General features: G+C 37.4%; 1 protein-coding gene across 1 annotated transcript in view; it reads left to right on the top strand.

Moving 5' to 3' along the window:
* Nucleotides 1–19,887, top strand: part of SNX4 (sorting nexin 4) — a 72,921-nt gene extending 53,034 nt beyond the window's left edge. The window contains exons 9-14 of the mRNA XM_090277792.1: nucleotides 3,261–3,326; nucleotides 8,418–8,507; nucleotides 9,982–10,081; nucleotides 12,148–12,293; nucleotides 13,431–13,545; nucleotides 19,765–19,887. Coding sequence (XP_090133918.1) covers nucleotides 3,261–3,326; nucleotides 8,418–8,507; nucleotides 9,982–10,081; nucleotides 12,148–12,293; nucleotides 13,431–13,545; nucleotides 19,765–19,812 — 565 coding nt within the window. The 3' untranslated portion in view covers nucleotides 19,813–19,887. The remainder of the gene's footprint in view (nucleotides 1–3,260; nucleotides 3,327–8,417; nucleotides 8,508–9,981; nucleotides 10,082–12,147; nucleotides 12,294–13,430; nucleotides 13,546–19,764) is intronic.
* The last annotated feature ends 295 nt before the right edge of the window (nucleotides 19,888–20,182 follow it).

Here is a 20,182-nt window from a genome sequence, read left to right as displayed (position 1 = left end):
CCCTGGTAACCTCCTGTACCTGGCCCATCAACCTTGCTCTGTTTATGTCTGTCTGCCTATCACACTTGTGATCCGCCAAAACCCCTTTTCACATAAAGAATTGGGTTTTGGATATGTTGAATTTGAAGTGACAGAGGTATGTAAAAGCAGAATTGTCTTGTAAGCATTAGAAATGCAGCTCTAGAGCTTATATTGTAGCTAGAGATGTTAAAAATCCATTTTGTAAACAGCAAAGCACTAAAAAAATTTTTAACTGTTGCTTTTACTTTTTGAGAGTAGATAAAGATATGAGGAAAGAAAATGATAGTCCTGCCTATTTTACTTACCCTAACTCTGCTGTTACATAGATGATTTACCTGTTTGTTTTTCTTCTTTGACAATATAAAAAAGATGACTTTTTCCCTTCTAGTACTGTAAGCACATAATTGATTATTTTGAGAACAGTATATAGTGTTTTAAGTTTTTTTCTTTTATGTTGTGGTACAATTAATGATATTTATCAGGCATCCTATACATAACAGAAAAATAGGAAACAACATGAGTGGCCAAGAAAATGGTTTTAAAAAATTACAAGATGCCATTTGAAACAATGCTTAGAACACATTATTTTAATACTGTGGGGAAATACTGTTAAGGAGAAAAGGCATGATATAAAATTGTATATATTGTATAATCTCAGACACATTAAAATGAGTAAAGAAGAAGACTAGAAGGAAATATATCCATTTATGTCATCTCTTGGTATTTGTTTTGTTTTGGAGAGGCAGCAAAAGTTACTCTTAGAAACTTTGGTTTTGGCAGTCATTTTTGTTTGAATAGTTATAACTTTTATTGATTTTGGGGTGGGGGTGTCATTTTGTTATTTCACTTAATTATACATTCTTTGGTTAATTCCTGTATGTGTCCTGACCAGGGATCGAACCCGCAACCTTGTCGTGTTGGAATGATGCTCCAACCAACTGAACTACCCAGGCAAGGCCAGCAAAAATTTATTTAGCACAGCTTATCTGTAGGAATTATAATAATTTTACAAGCCAATAGCAGACAGGTTAATACCCAATAAAAAATATCTCTTAATAAGCCAAGTAAAGAAATAGCGTACTTGAAACAAATGACAGATTAATCACACTACTGTTCTGGGCAAGGGGAAATGAAGGAATAAAATCCAAATTTAGTATGACGTGTACCTTTTTATACAAGGCAGAGTCGGTGACCAACCAAGAGCTGATTTCCAGCTACCGGTGCAAAAGTGAAATTTCCCTGTTGCTAGAGCAAGTTGCTAGGAACAGAGAAGCTGGTGTTGGCAGGCAGGCTGACTGCCTCTGTGGGGCCATTGAGCCACTGCCCACAGCAGAGCTAATGCCCCACGGGACTTCAAGAGGTTTTTTTGGTTAGTGAAGAGTCGCCTCGCCCAAACTGAAACTCTCAGATAGTCCTCACAAAGTCAGTATTTATGGTGTAAATGTCCCCTTGCCATAGTTGCTTCTCCACACATTCTTTTTTCTTTGTTCCTTTAACCCCCACTTTTTTCTTCTTCTTTTAATTGTACAACCCCCGTCAGTGCTCACAGTCCACTGATAAGGAGGCAGGGCAATGGTTCGAGGCTGCAGTTTACTCTTGACATGGGGACATTACGACAGTCTGACAGAGAAAGGTCGACCACAAATCCATTACTGCGCTCTCCACACATTTTTATTGATAAGCAGGGCCTTTCAGTAGCTAAGCTCCTGAGGTACTTACCAAGGGCATTGGGTGAGATGATGAAATCCTGAAGTAATGTCTTACTTCATTCTTATAGCAAAACAACTTCTTAAAACTTTTTTTGTCTTTGTCGTAAACAAATGGATTAAAACAACTTCACTTAAATCATAAAAAAGTGAATTTAAAATTATTAAACCATCCTGGCCGGTGTGGCTCAGTTGGTTGGAATGTTGTCCCATAGACCAAAAGTTTGCGGGTTCAATTCCCAGTTAGGGCATATACCCCAGTTGCAGGTTCAGTCCCCAGTTGGAACACATACAAGAAGTCAGCCAATTGATTTCCTCTCTCCCTCTCAAAAGCAATGAAAAAAGATGACCTCAGGTGAAGATTAATAAATAAAAACTGTTAAACCATTGCACTATATACATTGATTCTCCCAATTTGCTATAATAAACATATATAACTTCTATAAAAAGGAATTTTTACCTGGAGCATTTCAACAAAATAATTTTATTTTTAGTAAACTTTCTCAAAATTATTGAAATTTTTCTATGCATCTAATGTTTCTGTATAATCATCTTTTTGTGTTAGCATTTTAAAGTCTCATTATCAGGTGTGTTCATCAGAATCATCTGTGGAGTGTTTAAAAATATACATACCTAGCTCTACCCCAGAGATTCTGCTTAAGCAGATCAAGAGCAGGGCGAGCGTTTATAGTTTCTAAAAGCTCCACAGTTGATTTAAATAGGCACCCTCACTGAGAGAGTTGTAAGCAGAAGCTGTTTTGTATTATACTACTTTGCATTTGACAACACCAGGTTATGAACCTTTGAACTAACATTTAATAGCCTTCACTTGAATTTAGTTGTTAAACCTAAGGGGAAAGCAGCATATTTGAGTCACAGAAAATAAATTCAAATATAGATACTATACATTGTTTAAATGGCCCTGGCTGGTTTAGCTCAGTGGATTGAGCGTCGGCCTGCGAGCTAAGTGTCGCTGGTTCGATCTTCCAGTCAGGGTACATCAGAGAAGGAAAACTCTGACTCCAAAAAACCTCCGCTGCCTTGCGGCATACCTCTTCAGGGGAAAGGCTAAGGGAGTAAACCCCGACAGAAAATCCGGAGCCGGAGTCCCTAAGGCGGTTTGACGTTGTAGTCAACACCGGCAACTCCTGCGGCGCACCTGAAGCCAAGCTGTATTGACTCCGTCTTTCCCTTGGACCCTTCAGCTGCGAAGAGAGGGGGGGTCTGCTGCATGGGCAACAGCAGACCCTCCATATCACCCTGCCCAGGCTCTGTAGCTTCAGCGTCATCGCAAGATGTCGATTCAACACGGGAGGAGACAGATACCGTGTCACTCCCGAGTCGGACTGCACAGCCATTCTCGGCGGTGCAGATAGACTCTTAAGAAGCTACACCATCGTCTCTCGAGACGGACGGCTGCCGACGACGACATTGTTTAAAAGCTAGTTAGAAAAAAAAACCTTGTAAAAGATTGTATTTACTAATAATCCATATCTGATTCAGGATGTCTTGGTTTTGTCTTTTTCTTCCTAGTGAATGGAGTGCCATAGAAAAAGAAATGGGGGATGGACTGCAGAGTGCTGGTCATCATATGGACGTGTAAGTACCCAGAGGATAGAAAGTAAAACTGAAGGTGAAGACTAGTGATGAAGTGTTAGTGACTCTTCTATTACCATTTTTGCTGGCATTTATATTATGCTTTGTGTATACAGATCTGTCTTAAAGAAGTTTATCTCAGGAGTGCAAGGTTAACATAACATTTAAAAACCAATCAGTTTAACTCATGTATTAGCAGAATAAAGAAGAAAGTCTGTATGTTTATTTCAATACATGTAGAAAAAGCATTTCAGCATTAACGCATACTAAAAATTATTAAACAAGAAATAAAAGGTATTACCTCAGTCTAAAACATATAGCTAATTCTCCTAAGATCAGGAACACACAAGATTGTATGCTATTGTACTAGCAGAGGTCCTATTTGTGCCATGACGCAAGAAAATCAACCTTAGAATAAATCTTAGAAAGGAAGAAGTGAAACTGCCTTTATTTGCAGTTAACAGGATCATTTACATTAAAAAACATAAAGAATCAACCAAACACATGATAGAACTAGCAACATATTAAAAAATTAGCTTTTATATACTAGCAACAACTAGAAAATAAAAATTTAAAGACAGTGCTATTTATGATAGCATCAAATCAGAATAGAGATTAATTTAATGAAAGACGTGGAAGATCTCTACACGGAAAACTGTATGTAAACATTGCTACGAGAAATTAAAGAAGACCTAAATAAATGGAGAGAAAAATCATGTTCATGGATTGAAAGATGCAATTATGTTTATATGACCATTCTTTCTAGATTATAGCCCTAATCAAAATTACAGTGACTTTTAATAGAAATTGATAAGCTGATTCTTAAATGTATATGGAAATTCAGAGGATCTAGAATAGCCAAAATAATCTTGGAAAAAATGGAATATATTACCTGACTTCAAGACTTACTATTTAAAGCTGTAGTTATGAAGATAGTAAGGTATTGAGATAAATAGGTCAATGGAACAGAGTGCAGAAGTAGACTTATATTTAAGTCTACTTATATCTGTGTGGAGGGAAAAAATGAACCTTAAAGCATACCTAACACCTTATATAAAAACTAATTCGACTTCCGGCCAAGATGGAGGCTTAGACGGACACGCTCAGTCTCCCTCTACAACTAGAGAGGAATACAACTACTTCAAAACAAAGGATAACTAGAAATTCCAGAAAATAAAACTACACGGAAGCCCAACATATGAAGTTATAAACCAGTGGCGCCCTTTGGGCAGGTAAGGGGAGCAAAAGGGGGCGGTGCTGTTTGCGGTTGCACCTGGGACAGCGGTGGGGAGAGCAATCCCGGCTGCAGTCGAACCCCCGGCAGCTCGCGACCCCAACGCTGGGGAAAGCAGCCACCACATCGCCTTGAACAGTGAGGCCCAGGGGGGCGGGAGGACGGATCCCAGTCTCCTAGCGGAATAACTGTGTGAATCCATCTTGGACCCCTGCCCCCAAAGAAAGCGCCACAGGGCTGTGAAATAGGTCGGGGACAGGCACCGGTCGCTGGATTGTGACGACAAAGCACCACGGCACAGCAAGAAAGGCTGCCGAACGGCGCCGGTCGCTGGGTCATTACGAGTACACAGGCACTGCCCCCTACAGCCGGCCCAAGAAAACAAAACGCATCTGTCAAAATGAGGCAGACAACTATAGAAATCCCGGTGGCACAGCTCACCAGGCAACAGATGGAGAACCTGACAGATGAACAGATAAGAAACCTGTCAGATGCTCAGTTCTGGGCCATTGTTATCAGGTGGCTTACAGAATTCACAAAAGATCTGGAAAAAGATGAGAAAGAAGCGAAAAACACTCAAACGAAAGGAACAAAACCACATACGAGACAGATGGTGAGGAAAAAAAATCCAGAGTTCATTTCAACAAACTGGAATATGGAGAAGGAACAAGCAATCAACCAATGCAGGGAGAGGAAATGGGAAGCAACGATGAGAGGATCAGAAACCTCTGGGACAGCTATAAAAGGCCCAACATAAGAATCATTGGTTTGCCAGAGAGCGAGGAAGATGAACTAGAACTTGAAAAATTGAGTGAAAATATAATAAAGGAGAACTTCCCAGACTTGGGGAAGGAAATAGACTTACAGGTCCAGGAAGCACAGAGAGTTCCAAAAAAACTGGACCCAGGGAGAACCACTCCAAGACACATTATAATCAAAATGTCAAAAATTAAAGATAAAGAGAGAATCTTAAAAGCAGCAAGAGAGAAGAAAAGAATTATGTACAAAGGGGTCCCAATTAGACTATCAGCTGACTTTTCAAGGGAGACCCTGCAGGCAAGAAGGGACTGGCAAGAAATACTCAAAGTAATGAAAATCAAAAACCTACAACCACGAATACTCTATCCAGCGAAATTGTCATTCAGAATAGAAGGACAGAGAAAGTGTTTCCAGGACAAAATAAAACTGAAAGAGTTCATTAGTTCCAAACCACTGTTATATGAGATGTTAAAGGGACTGGTTTAGAAAAAGGAGGATCAAGACAATGAAATCTAAAATGAAAACTGCATCACAAGAAACAACAGAAGCTAGGGAATTGAAACAAAGGCAAACTAAACAGGCAGCGAGAGTGGAAAAAGAACTATAGGTACGGGGAACATATTGGGGGGAGGTCAACAGGGAGGGGGAATGGGGAGAGGGAGGGAGATGATACAGGAATTAAGGATCATGGTAGGAGGGAATGGAATAGACAGAGAGAGGTTGAGAAGAACTGTATGCACAACTAATGGACATGATCTAAAAGGGGGGGACAACTGGAGGGAGGGGGGCCACCGGGTGGAGGGGAGCAGAGGGAAGGGAAATTGGCACAAATGTAATATTATAATCAATAAAACACATTTAAAAAAAAAAACTAATTCAATTTGGATCATATACATAAGTATAAAAGTTAAAATTACAGCTTTTAGTAGAAAACAGGAAAATATTGTTGCAAACTTTGAGTAAGCAAAGATTTTTTGGACATCAAAAGAAAAAAAAATTAGTGGTAAATTGTTCTTTATCAAAATTTAAAATTTTGCCTATCAAAAGATACTGTGGAGGAGGAGGAATGTGGGAGTCACTATTCGTTTTAGTTGGGGAAGGTGGATGGTGGTGATGTTTGCACAACAGTACTTGGCCAGATAGCTCAGTTGGTTAGAGCATGGTCCTGACGCACCAAGGTTGCAGGTTTGATTCCCAGCCAGGGCGCATGTAAGAATCAACTAATGCATCAATAAGTGGAACAACAAATTGATGTCTCTCTTTCTTTCCCACTCTCCACTTCTCCTTCCCTTCTTTTCTCCCTTTCTCTCTCTCTCTCTCACAAATCAATTTTTTAAAATATGAATCTATTTAATGCTGCCATACTGTACACTTAGAAATTCTTAAAAAAGGACCTGGTCGGGTGGCTCAATTGCTTGGAGCATTGTCCCATGCTCTAAAAGGTTGTGGGTTTGATCTCTGATCAGGGCAGATACCTATGTTGTGGGTCTTGTCCTTGTTCAGGGCGTGAACAAGAAGCAACCGATCAATGTTCTCTCTAAAAAATCAATGAACATATCCTCAGTTGAGGATTAGATTTTTTTTTAAAAAGGTAAATTTTATGTTACGTATATTTTACCACATACACACAAAAGACACCATTAAGATAATAAAGAAGCAAAACTAGGATTAAACATTTCCAACCAAAATATGTAAAGAACCACAGCTCAATAATAAACATTAAAAAAATTATTATCTAAGTATTATTTGGGGGGGGGGCATAATTCAGCTAACTGGCTACTTTTCAACCAGTTTGTTAAATCTTTCTGCATTCTGTTGACTTAACATTTTCAGTATTTGCAGGAATTTAGGATTATACCTTCAGTTGATTGTAAAGTATTAAATCAGTGTTAGTGCTTACAGCTAAAATTCTTCACCAATTAAGCTTTTCTACCCAAGAACGTTTGGTTTATCCCTACACTGTGTTTCCTATTTTTAGACCACTAGCCCTATGGGTCTTCTTTTTTGTTTCCTTAACATTAACTCTTCCAGAATCATAGGTTTAAGAGCTAAAGGCAGTTTTTCCTACTCAAAGCAATGATTCTTAGAAGATATTCTATGCTCTACAAATGCAAATTCATAATTATAGAATACATAATTTGCCTTTTATAAATCCTGTAAGCACATCACTTAGGTTTACTTATTTATTTTTAGAACGTCATTGAACTTTGTTTACTTACCTACATGAAGCAGGCCTAGAGACATAAAGTATATATTTCTTTTATTCCTACACTAAGGAATCAGAATTATTTGAAAAAAAAAAAAAAAGAACCATTATACTATACAGAAGTAGTAAATGACATGGCTCATATCTTTACAGACTTTACAACGTGATCAGAGAAATAAAAGCAGTGCTCGAGATATTACTTTGATACAGTTTAAATTTTACATTGGTGGTGAGAGATCAGAACTAGAGTAATGAATAGGGACTTAAGTAGTCTGGCAAGATTTCCTAGGGGTGTTCAAGTATGTGCTTGTAGGGTTTAGAAAAACAATGTGGAGAACTATCACATTGCTGTACAGGGAGGCATTCAGATCCAGGAACAAGATGGCACAACAATGAGGGGCTTGTTTGAATCAAAGCAGAGGTTTATTGAGGATTTGAATAAAATAAGACTTCTTAAATTTTCTGTAATCATTATTTGCTTAACTTCTCCTTTGATAGCTTTTTGGCATTACTGTATATGGTAGCTATCAAGAACACTTGTGCACTGATTATACTAAGGTCTTATTCTTTCTATAGATTTAGTAGTTCTTTTATATCTTTGAACAAAACATATTAAGTCTCACAATGCTTCTTAAGCTACTTGTAAGGACTATTTTTTTGTTTGTATTATTTTTTATTTCCAAGCCATTGCTGTTTGAAACATTACAGTGAAATGCAATAAACTTGTCATGGTAATTAGAAATTGCTATACATGTTTCTAAATGCTTATTCTCACTTTCTGTACCTACCTTTGTCACTGATGGGTAGCAGCGGTCTGTGAACCACACTTTGAATAGCACTTCTGTAGAATGTCCTGATTGATAAAAGTTACTTCTGCAATGTTTTTTTCAAATAGGTACGCATCTTCTATTGATGATATTTTGGAAGATGAAGAACATTATGCAGATCAGTTAAAGGAGTATCTTTTTTATGCAGAAGCCCTACGGTAAGTGTAGTAAGTGTTTCAGATGCAGCCCTCTGGCTAGTCACCACTCTTTCTATATGCTACTCTAAAATAGGGATAGTGAGGCTTTTTTAATGAGTAGTAAAATTTTTAAATGAATTCATTCCTCCAGACATTGATTGAAATCTCTTTGTAGTCCTCTGTGTGGCAGAGCGTTAGGCATAGAAATTTAAGACAATCCTGTCCTTGAAATACTATATTGATAAAACCATCAGTCTTAGGCATCAAGTCTCTGTGTGTTGGTCTTTGTACTTTTTTCAGTTTGAAGATTGGAAGCAAAGAACAGATTGAGTATGTGCGTAGCACTATCTGTTACTAGGTTGTATATTGCCATTTTTATTCTGTAATGTTTTCATACCTGCGTATCTTATCCCCTTAGTAAGGCTATAAAACTTCTTAGTATCAGAACTTCGTCTTCTCTTTTTATGGTGTCTCCTACAGAGCCAAACAGAAAGAACTCTCTGGTAGGCAGTCATATTAATTAAGAATTACTGTATTTTTTTCTGTCTATTTTAGAAAGTGAATCCTTTTTTTTTTTTTTTTTTTTTTTTAATAATGGATGGCTTTTGTTTGTAATCACTTTTGGTCATTTTCCTCTCACTTTTAAAAGCAGTATAAAAATTCTATTACAAAAAAAATTCTGTTAGTAAAACAGAATTTACCTGTTCAGTAACTCATATGGAAACATAACATTGATAGCCTTTTTCCTTTTAGAGCTTTGAGTAGTAAATAGTTTCATGAAAGTACTTTCAAGTTACCAAGGAGTAGAAAGTTGTTGAATACAGTAGAATTTGCTGCAGCTCTTAAAAATTATAGAAAAGATTAACATGTATTGATATGGAAACATGTTCATGGTATATAGTTAAGTAAGAAAAGATGTGGAATCACTTGGGGCATGTAGATATTTGTATTTGTAAATGCCTAGCTAAAGTCTGAAAAGATACACACCAGCTATTAACATGGATTGTGTCAGGATAGTGGGACTGGGGCAAAGAGAGGGTTCTTAAAACTTTATTTTGTACATTCCTATTTTATAGTGTTTTTTTTTTACAGTGAGCATAGAGTACTTTTATGATAATACAAACTAATAGACATTTCTAAATAAAAAAAGCTTTGAGATACATTTTTAAAGAATACTCAGCTGCTATATGAGATTAGAGTATTAGTTTCTATGTTATACAAAATATTTTTTATGATGTGATAATTTTATATGTTTATTGAAAAAATTACAAGTGTCTAGAATACAACGTTTTGTTTTAAGTCATATAAGGCTTTTATGCTTAGGTTCTGCTAGATTTAATTTTTAGTATTGGGGTACTACATTTAAACTAAAAAATTCTGGGTACAGAATTTATGACCCTGCCAAGACTTTGTGATGCCTCCCCCTGAAAAAACTTTTGACATCCTAAAAGAGAAGCCACAAAAATTAAATGGCAGCACTTTTTTTCATCCATAGGGCTGTGTGCAGGAAACATGAACTTATGCAGTATGACTTGGAGATGGCTGCTCAGGACTTAGCATCCAAGAAGCAGCAATGTGAGGAACTGGCAACTGGGGTGAGTGTTTTTCCATTTAGGTCCCTGGTATTATTGTGGTAAGCCTTGTGTGGAATGAGCTCTAGTTGTAATTCGCAGGATCCCTGTAGCTTTTACAGGGGAATAATTTTGGGGCAACTTTATGGTTCTTTGGGTTGTGATCTTGATACAAAAAGATGTAAGCTGTAGTGTTGTGAGATATTCTGCTAACATTTCTCTGTGTAGTGTCATTTCTGATTGAGTTCAAGGGAAAAAAACATTGTTCTATGGGATAGAAATAATGACCTTTGTCAGGTTTAATTTTACAAGGTATATTATAGAAATTTTAGTTTACTTTGTAAAGCTATACCCAGTTAGAATCAGTCTCTCTCTCTTTACAAGGAGATTTTCATGTACTTTATTCTTGAATGCTTACAGTGAGTCTTGTGAAGAAAATTCCATATCTTATTATATTAGACTTAGATCATTTTTAAAAAGATTTTATTTACTTTCAGATAGAAGGGAAGGGAGAGAGAAAGAGAGGGAAAGAAACATTGATGTGTGAGAGATACATTGACAGTTGCTTCTGCCACACCCCCAGCCAGGGACCTGGCCCACAACCCAGGCATGTGCCCTGACTGGGAATTGAACTGGTGGCCTTTTTTTTCTTTTGAACCGGTGGCCTTTTGGTTCACAGGCTGGTGCTCAGTCCACCGAATCAGACCAGGCAGGGCTTAGATAATTTTTATAAGGAGCTTTCTACTCTACAGCTGTCTCATTGAAATATATTTGCTCTCACAGTGAGAGCACACAATCTAGAAGTAAGGAAGCAGTGACAGTGCTGCCACTCATAAGTCACTCCGTAGCTATGGGTTACCCACTTGCTACATGTTTGAAAAGTAATAGTCATATGGAGGAAAAGACCTTTGACCATGAAATGGGTTTGTACTAGGCTTAACTTGTTTTTAAAACTCAGGGGAAATTCCCAGCATATTTTCAGGGAGCTTGGTTCTCTTCCCTTACATGTGAAGGGAAAAGTGTGTTTCCCTTTGCAAACTGCAGAGAGTGAGGAGATGTGAAAGCAGTGAGGCTTAATGTGTGGGCCTGGGCATCCTATTTATTAAAGATACTCGAGTTTCAGTGCGTTACATCGATTGAAAATGTTTCTTTAATTTGATTGATTTTTTTTTTTTTTTTTTTTTTTTTTTGGCCTGTTGAATTTTATCTATTTTTCATGTCAGAGTAATTTTGAAAAATATGACCACTAATATAAAGAAATAATTTGCCTATCCTGACTGATATAGCTCAGTGGGTAGGGCATCGTCCTGCCAACTAACTGAAAGGTCACTGATTCAAGTCCCAGTCAGGGCACATGCCTGGGTTGTGGGCCAGCTCCCCAGTTGGGCGCATGCGAGAAGCAACCAATCCATGTTTCTCTCGCATATCAATGTTTCTCTCCCTCTCTTTATCCCTCCCTTCCCCTCTGTCTAAAAATAAATAAATAAAACATTTTTTAAAAAAGATATAACTTTCCTAATATTTCAATTAGAATTTTACCCTTCTTGTCTATTCCATATTATTCCAGTGTTAGCAATCATATTAGGAGTCCCTTGGTTATAGGCTTATGGGGCTTCTGTCTGATCTGGGGAGAAAATGACAAAAGTTTTCTGTTTCCTTTTATTTTAAAGTTTTTAATTGTGATAAAATATGAATAACATAAAATATATCATCTTAACTGTTTTTAATTGTACAGCTCAGTAGTAAGTACACTCACATTGTGCAGCCTACCTCCAGAACTCTTCATCTTGCAAAATTGAAACAATACCCATTAAACATCAACTATCAGTTTCCCTCTTCCCCCAAGCCCTGGCAGTCACCATTCTGCTTTCTTTCTGTGACACTGACTACTCTAGATACTGCCTAGAGGTAGAATCAGAAAGTATTTGTCTTGCTGTGACTGGCTTATTTTCTCTTAGCATAATGTCTGCAAGTTTCATCCATATTGTAGTATGCGTCAGAGTTTCCTTCCTTTCATGACTAAATAATATTTCTTTGTATGTATACATCACATTTTGTTGATCCAGTCATCTGTTTCTGTATCCTTTTAGACTGTGAGAACATTTTCTCTGAAGGGAATGACTACGAAGCTCTTCGGTCAAGAAACTCCAGAGCAGAGAGAAGCCAGAATCAAGGTGCTTGAAGAACAAATAAGTGAAGGAGAACAGCAGCTAAAGTCTAAAAATCTGGAAGGCAGGTAAAAATACTGAGATATTTAAAAAAGCCAGTCATGTAGACTACATGGAAGATTATTACTTTATAACAATTCCCAGTTTCATTAGCATCCCTGGATATAGCATGTTCTTCTAAAATGCAGTTACTGAATTCCTAAGAAATTCAAGTTATCAAAAATGTTATAGAAGTAGTTGTTTTAGTGTGGGGGAGTGGGGAGAAGAAAGAATTTTAGTTTCATAATGTAATTTTCCTGCACTGTTCATGATTTCTATCCTTTGCACATACCCTCTGCCCTTTTTTCCTGTCATTTAACAAAATCCTGATCAGTCTTCGGTGCCCAGCACTTGTGTTACTTCCTTTGTGAAGCCTCTGTAATACTTGGTTCATGCCGCTGTAGTGTGACAGTATTGTACTGGTTGGTTATTTGCTCTGTGTGAATGTCCCTGGCTAAATTACGAGCTCTTCAAGCCAGTGACTGTCTTTTTCATCTTTATGTTCCAGCGTCTTACATAGGACTTGCCATGTAATTATTACATAAATATTTCTAGAAATTCAGTCTTCAAAGATCTGCCATCCCTTTTTGGTTCATTTTCCTTATTGTTTTTATCTGTTCGTCAGTGAGTAGACTAAGGCAGACAAAGAGGAATATCATTAGTTTGGAGGCGGTTTTGTCATTTTTAGAACTGTTTGAACCAAATAAGTCAAAGTAAACTTTAATGAATAGAGTTAAAAAGACAAATGCCTATCAGAATTTTTAAAACACTAGTTGTCGTTATAAGCAAGTACATGATAAATGTGATACATGATCGATCTTGTCAAAACGAGTATATATTTTCCAGGGACCCTTGGCAGACATCTTCCTGTGTTAACTGTTAGGCTTGTGAGTTGGTTCAAGGAGCTGTCTCTGTCTCTTTTATAGGAATAATTTGAAGTGAGAATTCTTGTGGCAAAAATATAGATTATTAAAATGTAGAAGAATATTTATCTGCTTTTTCTCCCACAAATTTTTAGAAAGAGAAAAATAGATCTTATACAAGCAATAGCTTTATCCCCTATATAGAAAAATAAAAACTAACTCAAATGAGAACTTGTTCTTTAAATTTATAAAATATAGTTTACTTAATTTAAATAATAACAATGACTATACCTTTTATTTTAGAGAATTTGTGAAAAATGCTTGGGCAGATATTGAACGCTTCAAAGAGCAGAAGAACCATGATTTAAAGGAGGCTCTCATAAGCTATGCAGTCATGCAAATCAGTATGTGCAAAAAGGTAGGTTTGGGTTTCAGTGAAGGTACGAGTATATACAGAAGTGCTTACAGGTTTTTAAAACACTAATTATTTTTATTTGAATCAGAATATTTATTGTTTTCATTTTTAAAGCCCATTCTTCTTGTCTTCCAGAATACTTCCCAGTTTATCTACTTAATTTTATAAGAAGGGGCATAACCAAAATATCAGTTACTAAGTCTCCATATCATCTGAAGTTCCAAATGTGTGTGCTCCATTTATAACTTGTATTTGAAAATATATATTAACAACATTACTTTGATTATATGATGTTCTTGGGCAGGGCAGTAAAATATCATTCCTAACAGTGGTGGATACTTTGATTGAAAATAGCTTGCATTTGTTAGGGAAAATGAGGTTATGCTGTCTGTAGAAGGTACAAACATTGAAGCTCATTTTAGCTAAAATAAATCTTTTGACAATGATGGGACTCTTTCTAAAAAAAATGCTATTGAAAGAACAAAATAAAAAACATTCCTTAACTGCTTTTTTGTAACTCAAGATCTGCCTGTGTGCTTTACATTGGTCCAGCATGTCACAATTTATCAAGCAATTTTACATGCATTATCTAGTAAATCATATAGTAAGATGAATTCCCATATTTATGAAGACTTTCTTAGAGGGAAAAATCACACTCATGTAAATACTTTTATGCTTTAATTTATCCAAAATTTGTATCTTATAGCTAGGAACCATCACGTTCATAGACCTTTTCTCTTGTATCGACAGTAATAGCAGAAAAGACCAAATAGATTTTGAGACTTAAACACCAGACTTACATACTAGTCAAGTAAGCTCCGTTTGTATTGGGCTAACTCATAATATTTTTGACTCAGTGAAATTTTAAGTTACTTCATGCTATGAATCTTTGGGGTCACTTAAGTTAAAATCATGACCAGCCAATCTCCAGATGCTGATGCTTATAGTTTGGGGTGTTTCTGTCTGTTGCTATTATCCTGCTGACTTTTGCTGCCTGCCTTGCTGCTTCACAGGGTCCTTCTCATTTATGGTCTTTCTTATGAATCTGCCATTTTCAATTTTGCATGGTCTGAAAGATCAAGTCACAAAGGTTTTTCGAGTTGGTTTTGTTTTGTTGCCCTATAAAAGACTTTCTTCTTCTTCTTCTTCCTCTTCCCCTTCCCCTTCCTCTTCCCCTTCACCTTCTTCTCCTTCTTCTCCTTCTCCTCCTCCTTCTCCTCCTCCTCCTCCTTCTTCTTTCTTCTTCTTTCTCCTCCTCCTCCTCCCTTCTTTCTTCTAATATGCTTTATTGATTATGCTGTTACAATTGTTCCAATTTCTTTTCCCTTTGTTCCCCTCCACCCAGGGACCACCCACCCTCCAGTTGCCCCCCCACTTAGTCCATGCCCATTGGTTGTGCATATAGTTCTTCTCAGCATCTTCCTGTCTACTCCACTCCCTCCTACGATGCTTCTTAATTCCTGTACCATCTCCCTCCCTTTCTCCCCTTCCCCCTCCCCACCGACCTCCCCCCAAAATGTTCACCATACCCACAATTCTTTTCCCACTCTCATTGCCTACTTAGTTTGCCTTTGTTTCGATTCCCAAGCTTCTGTTGTTGGTTGTTGTGATAGTTTTCATTTTAATGTTCATTGTTTGACCCTTTTTCTCCTAAACAAGTCCCTTTAACATTTTATATAACAGTGGTTTGAATCTGATGAATTCCTTCAGTTTTACTTTGTCCTGGAAGCACTTTCTCTGCCCTTCTATTCTGAATGACAGCTTCGCTGGACAGAGTAATCATGGTTGTAGGTTTTTGATTTTCATTACTTTGAATATTTCTTGCTAGTCCCTTCTTGTCTGCAGTTTCTTTTGAGAAATCAGCTGATAGTCTTTTTGGGACCCCTTAATACGTAATTCTCTTTTTCTCTCTTGCTGCTTTTAAGATCCTCTCTTTATCCTTAATTTTTGACATTTTGATTATAATGTGTCTTGGTGTGTTTCCCCCTGGGTCCAGTTTTTTTGGAACTCTGTTTCCTGGACCTGTAAGTCGTATTTCCTTCCCCAAGTTAGGGAAGTTCTGCTTCATTATTTTTTCACATGATTTTTCAATTTCTGTTTCTTCTTAACCCTCTGACAACTTTATGATTCGAATGTTGGCCTGCTTATAGCGGTCCCATAGGTTTCTGAGCCTCTCCTCATTTTCCTCACTTTTTGTTTCCTCTTTCTGAACTGGTTGTTTGTTCCTTCCCTATGTTCTGATTTGTTGATTTGAACCCTGGTTTTCTTTCCCTCACCATTAGTTTCATATGTGTTTTCATTCATTTCATCAGGACTAACCTTCATTCCTTCCCCGTCTTGTTTAAGATCTGCTGTTAGGTCTGTAAGCATTTTTATAACCAAAGCTCTGAACTTTGCCTCAGAAAGATTTTCTATCTGCTGCTTTGTTAGATTAGATATTTACTGTCTGGTCAGCTGTGTCACTGGGATCTCTATCATGACCTCTGCCATCCTGACAGTTTTTGTTTACCTTTGCTTCCCAGGCAGGGCTGTCACACCTCCTACGTTATAGGGGATGGAGCCCCATGCACTCGTCACATCCAGGTGACCCTTCTCACTATGCTGTGGTGTTTTGTGTGGGTGTGGGGGTTGGGGTCCAAGATGGATTCCTGCTGTTCACTCTGTGCTGAGAGACCAGGAGCCTCCTCCTCCATCCCCACCATCTCTCGGCCTCACAGTTCAAAGCAATGGGGGTCTGCCTTCTCCAGCGTTGGAGTCGCAAGCTGACGGGTCTAGTCTGCAGCCGGGGGTGCTCCCCAGACGCTTCTCGCCTCCCCTTAAATATGGGTGTCTGTGCTTACCGACATCCCGATGCTGTCACCACTGCTGCTGTTGCCAGCACAGCTTGACCTCTCCGTCCCAGCTTCGCCCCTCCTACTCATCTGGATGAGCACCACTTCTTCATAACTTCATATGCTGGACTTCCATTTATTTTCTGGAACTTCTGGTTATTTCTGGTTTTGCGGTAGTTGTATTCCTTTTAAGCTGTGGAGGGAGACAGAGTGTGTCAGTCTAGGCCTCCAACTTGACCGGAAGTCTCCTGTGTGTGCTTGCCTCTGTGTCTTAGGTAGAGCTGTCACTCCTGTTATGTTGTAAGGGGCGGAGCCTTAGGGATTCATCAGTAGAGGATGACCTGTTTCACCACATTGTGGCACTGTATGTGGCAGAGGGGTCTGAGAAGGAACAATGCCGCTTTCTTAGCATTCATTCCTTTTCCAGGCACTTCTCCCACTTCCGTATGGGACTGGTGCCTCTCTAGCTATGTCCCTGGCTGTCGTTCCCCGAATGGGTGGGTCTACAGACATTCTAGGACCATGGGGGCCCTTTAAACAAGCAGACTCTGCGGAGAGACCAGCAGTTTCTTCCTCTACCCCAACCCCCACCGGCTTGCACAGTCAGAAGCAATGAAGCTTGATTTTTCCTGGTGTTGGGACCAGGAGCTGCACAGTTCGGTGAGGAGCTGGGAACGCTCCCCAGGTGTCCCTCCTGACTTTAAAACATGTGAGCTGCTGCCACCACTGCACTGCATCCTCTCTGCCCTGGCTCCACCCCTCCTACCTGTCTGGATGAGTATTTCTTCTTTATGTCTTTGTTTGCTGGACTTCCATGCAGTTTGATTTTCTGGAACTTCTGGTTGTTTCTAGTTTTGAGGTAGTTGTATTCCTTCTTAGTTGTGGAGGGAGACGCAGTGTGTCTGTCTATGCTTTCATCTTGGCCAGAAGTCTTGCCATTGTCTAAAAGACTTCTTAATAAGCTCTTTGTAATCTCCCATTTGCTTCTTTCCCCAAAATAAATGTGGACTTTATATAATGAGTGGTTCAAAGAACTTTTTCCCCCACTTTGCTTAGGGTGGATCCTTTGAGGGTGCTAGAAATTAATCTTTGAGTGAAAGAAGATACTGCCATAGGTACATTTGGACATAACCTTGGATATCTTGTGGGTCACCTAGTTCATGTATCCTAAGATAATAACTGTAGTGAGAAATACTCACATGAGATTAATAAGAATGTATGTTTATCTTATTTCCCAAGGAAATTTCATCATGTTTTATTACCTTCCCTGAGAGGAAAAGGTTTTCTTATTTGAAAATTTACAGTGTTCTTTTTTTTAAAAAGATTTTATTTATTTATTTATTCTTAGAGATAGGGGAAGGGCGAGAGAAACATCAATGTATGGTTGCCTCTTACAGGCCGGTGCTCAATCCCTGAGCCACACCAGCCAGGGCTGTTTTCTTTTTTTCGTTCTTTTTAAAATTGATTTTGGAAGTGGGAAGGAGGGAGGGAGAGAGAAAGAGGATGGAAGGAAGGAACAGAGGGGGAGAGAGAGAGTAAGGAAAGGGAAAGAGAAACATTGATTTGTTTTTCCACTTAATGCATTCATCGGTTGATTCTTGTATGTGCCCCAACTGAGGATTGAACCTACAACCTTGGCATTTCAGGACAGCGCTCTAACCAACCGAGCTACCTGCCCAGGACTACAGTGTTCTTTTCTTTAGAAACTTAAAAATTTAGTACAAGAAGTTAAGATTAACATTAGGGATTTTGGGGGGATAAATACAGGTAACTATATTTTGTATATTTTACTTGTATATAACTTTAAATCGTATTTGTTATAGTGTTACCTATTCAAAGTGGTAATTGAATATAATCAAATACTAAATTACAGTAGTAACAAACCAAAACAAAAATATTAATTAAAAACATTCATATTGGCATTAAAAGCAAGTATCACTTCTAAGTGTTCCTTTAGTCAACCTTTTTCATAATGATCTTTCTGATTTGTGGAATCAAGGAGGCCAAGGCTTTTTAAAGAAATACTTGATTAATTTTCAGGCTATGTTTTTAAATTTAAAGTTATTTTTATTCAAATAAAATTTTAAAGGTATTTTTACATGTCAAAGATAACATTTGTTCATTACAAAAATATCAACCAATCCAGAAGTATTATTAAGTAAAGCTTCTGTTACCCCAAATCTCTTGAAAATTCACCACTATTATATCTTCACACGTATCCTTTCAGAGTTTTTTTTATACATAAGCAATCATTTAGAAAATAGTCACTTCCTCTTCCCCACAAAAAACAATATTGCATTATATGCACCAGTGCACAGTTCTTGTGTTGAGCTGAGCAAACCCAAGGCAGTGCCATAAGGAACACTGTTCCCAAAGCTGATGTCTTATAGGCATCTTACTATGACATTGCATAAGATGTATCTTATCCTTTATAACAGTGAATACTCTGTTCATTAGATAAGACTTTTTCCAGCCAGTCTAATGCATTTTAAAGATTTTTGTGTGGTTTTAAAAAATGTGTGTGTTTTTTGTATTCCATCAAGGAAGAAAAAAAAACTGAAAAGATTCTTTTTTAAAATTGATTTTTAGAGAAGAGAAACATCAGTTTGTTGTTCCACTTATTGATGCATTCATTGGTTGTTTCTTGTGCCCTAACCGGGAATGAACCTGCAACATTGGTGTATCAGGACAACGCTCTAACCAACTGAGAAACCCAGTCAGGGCCTGGATTCTTTTTCTTTTTTTTTCCTGTTGTTTGAAGCCTCTTTATATTCACGTTTTAGCATTTAAATATTAAAGTATTTCCTCGTCATAATTTAGTAGTTATTAGAGTATGCGCCTTGTTATTGAGAAAATACCTTTGTTTCTACCACTTCCTTAGATTTTACTGTTAAATTTCTACAAACATGCCTTTTGTTTAAGCATATTAGGTATATTGTATCATAGTAGCTTTGTGCTAACTAGCCTGCTAGAACCATTAAGAGGGATTTGATAGTTTAGTATAATTTGTTTCTGTCAAAACATTAGTTATTAGAGTAATGATTTACTGATTCATTGATTTATAATTGTTAGACTAATAAGGTTTTTTTTCTTTTTTTCAAAAATTACAAAGAAAAACTGCATGAAAATGTGTTTGGTTCACCAACAGAAATGATATTGAATATGTGACATGAGTAAATGAGTTTGTGTTTTGAACCTTGAAAACTCAGTTTTTGAAAAAGAACTGCATTTTGAAGATGGGCTCATACAAGTTACTTACGTGTCATAGTTGCTGGACTTGTTAATTATTCTAAAATGCAAAATGCAGCATACCAGCAAGCCAAATATCTGAACTTTCAGGATTCTTTCAAAATCACACTTTAAAGCTTTCTCTCCCTCTCTCTCTTTTAAGGGGATTCAGGTTTGGACCAATGCTAAGGAATGCTTTAGCAAGATGTAATCTTGTGAATTGAATTTTTCTTCAATCAAAGTGCCCCAAAACAGAAGCACAAGTAAATAAAAATTTAAGTTGCTACCAAGTCTACAAAAAAATATTTAAGTTGAGTAAATTGAGCTTTCTTTAATTTAATTGTAGATTTGTTTATATAGCACAAAAGGATCTATTTGAGTGAAGATTAAATATTATAATTTGAGGTTTTGGGGACTGGTGCTGATTCCAAAGGTTAATTTGATAAAATACACCAACAGGTTGTTTGTCAGGCTTCTGAACCAATGACTGAATGTCAGGATGTTGAGTAATTTCTAGGTATTCATTTCAATTCCAGCTGTTTTAGATCTGTTTATTTAAAAAGTTTTTTCCTAAGATTGAA

The sequence above is a fragment of the Furipterus horrens genome, unplaced genomic scaffold, assembly GCF_987537825.1.
Source record: "Furipterus horrens unplaced genomic scaffold, mFurHor1.1.pri manual_scaffold_1, whole genome shotgun sequence".
NCBI classification, from domain to species: Eukaryota; Metazoa; Chordata; class Mammalia; order Chiroptera; family Furipteridae; genus Furipterus; species Furipterus horrens.
Note: the sequence above shows the minus strand (reverse complement) of the source record. Positions and strands in the feature narration are given on the sequence as shown.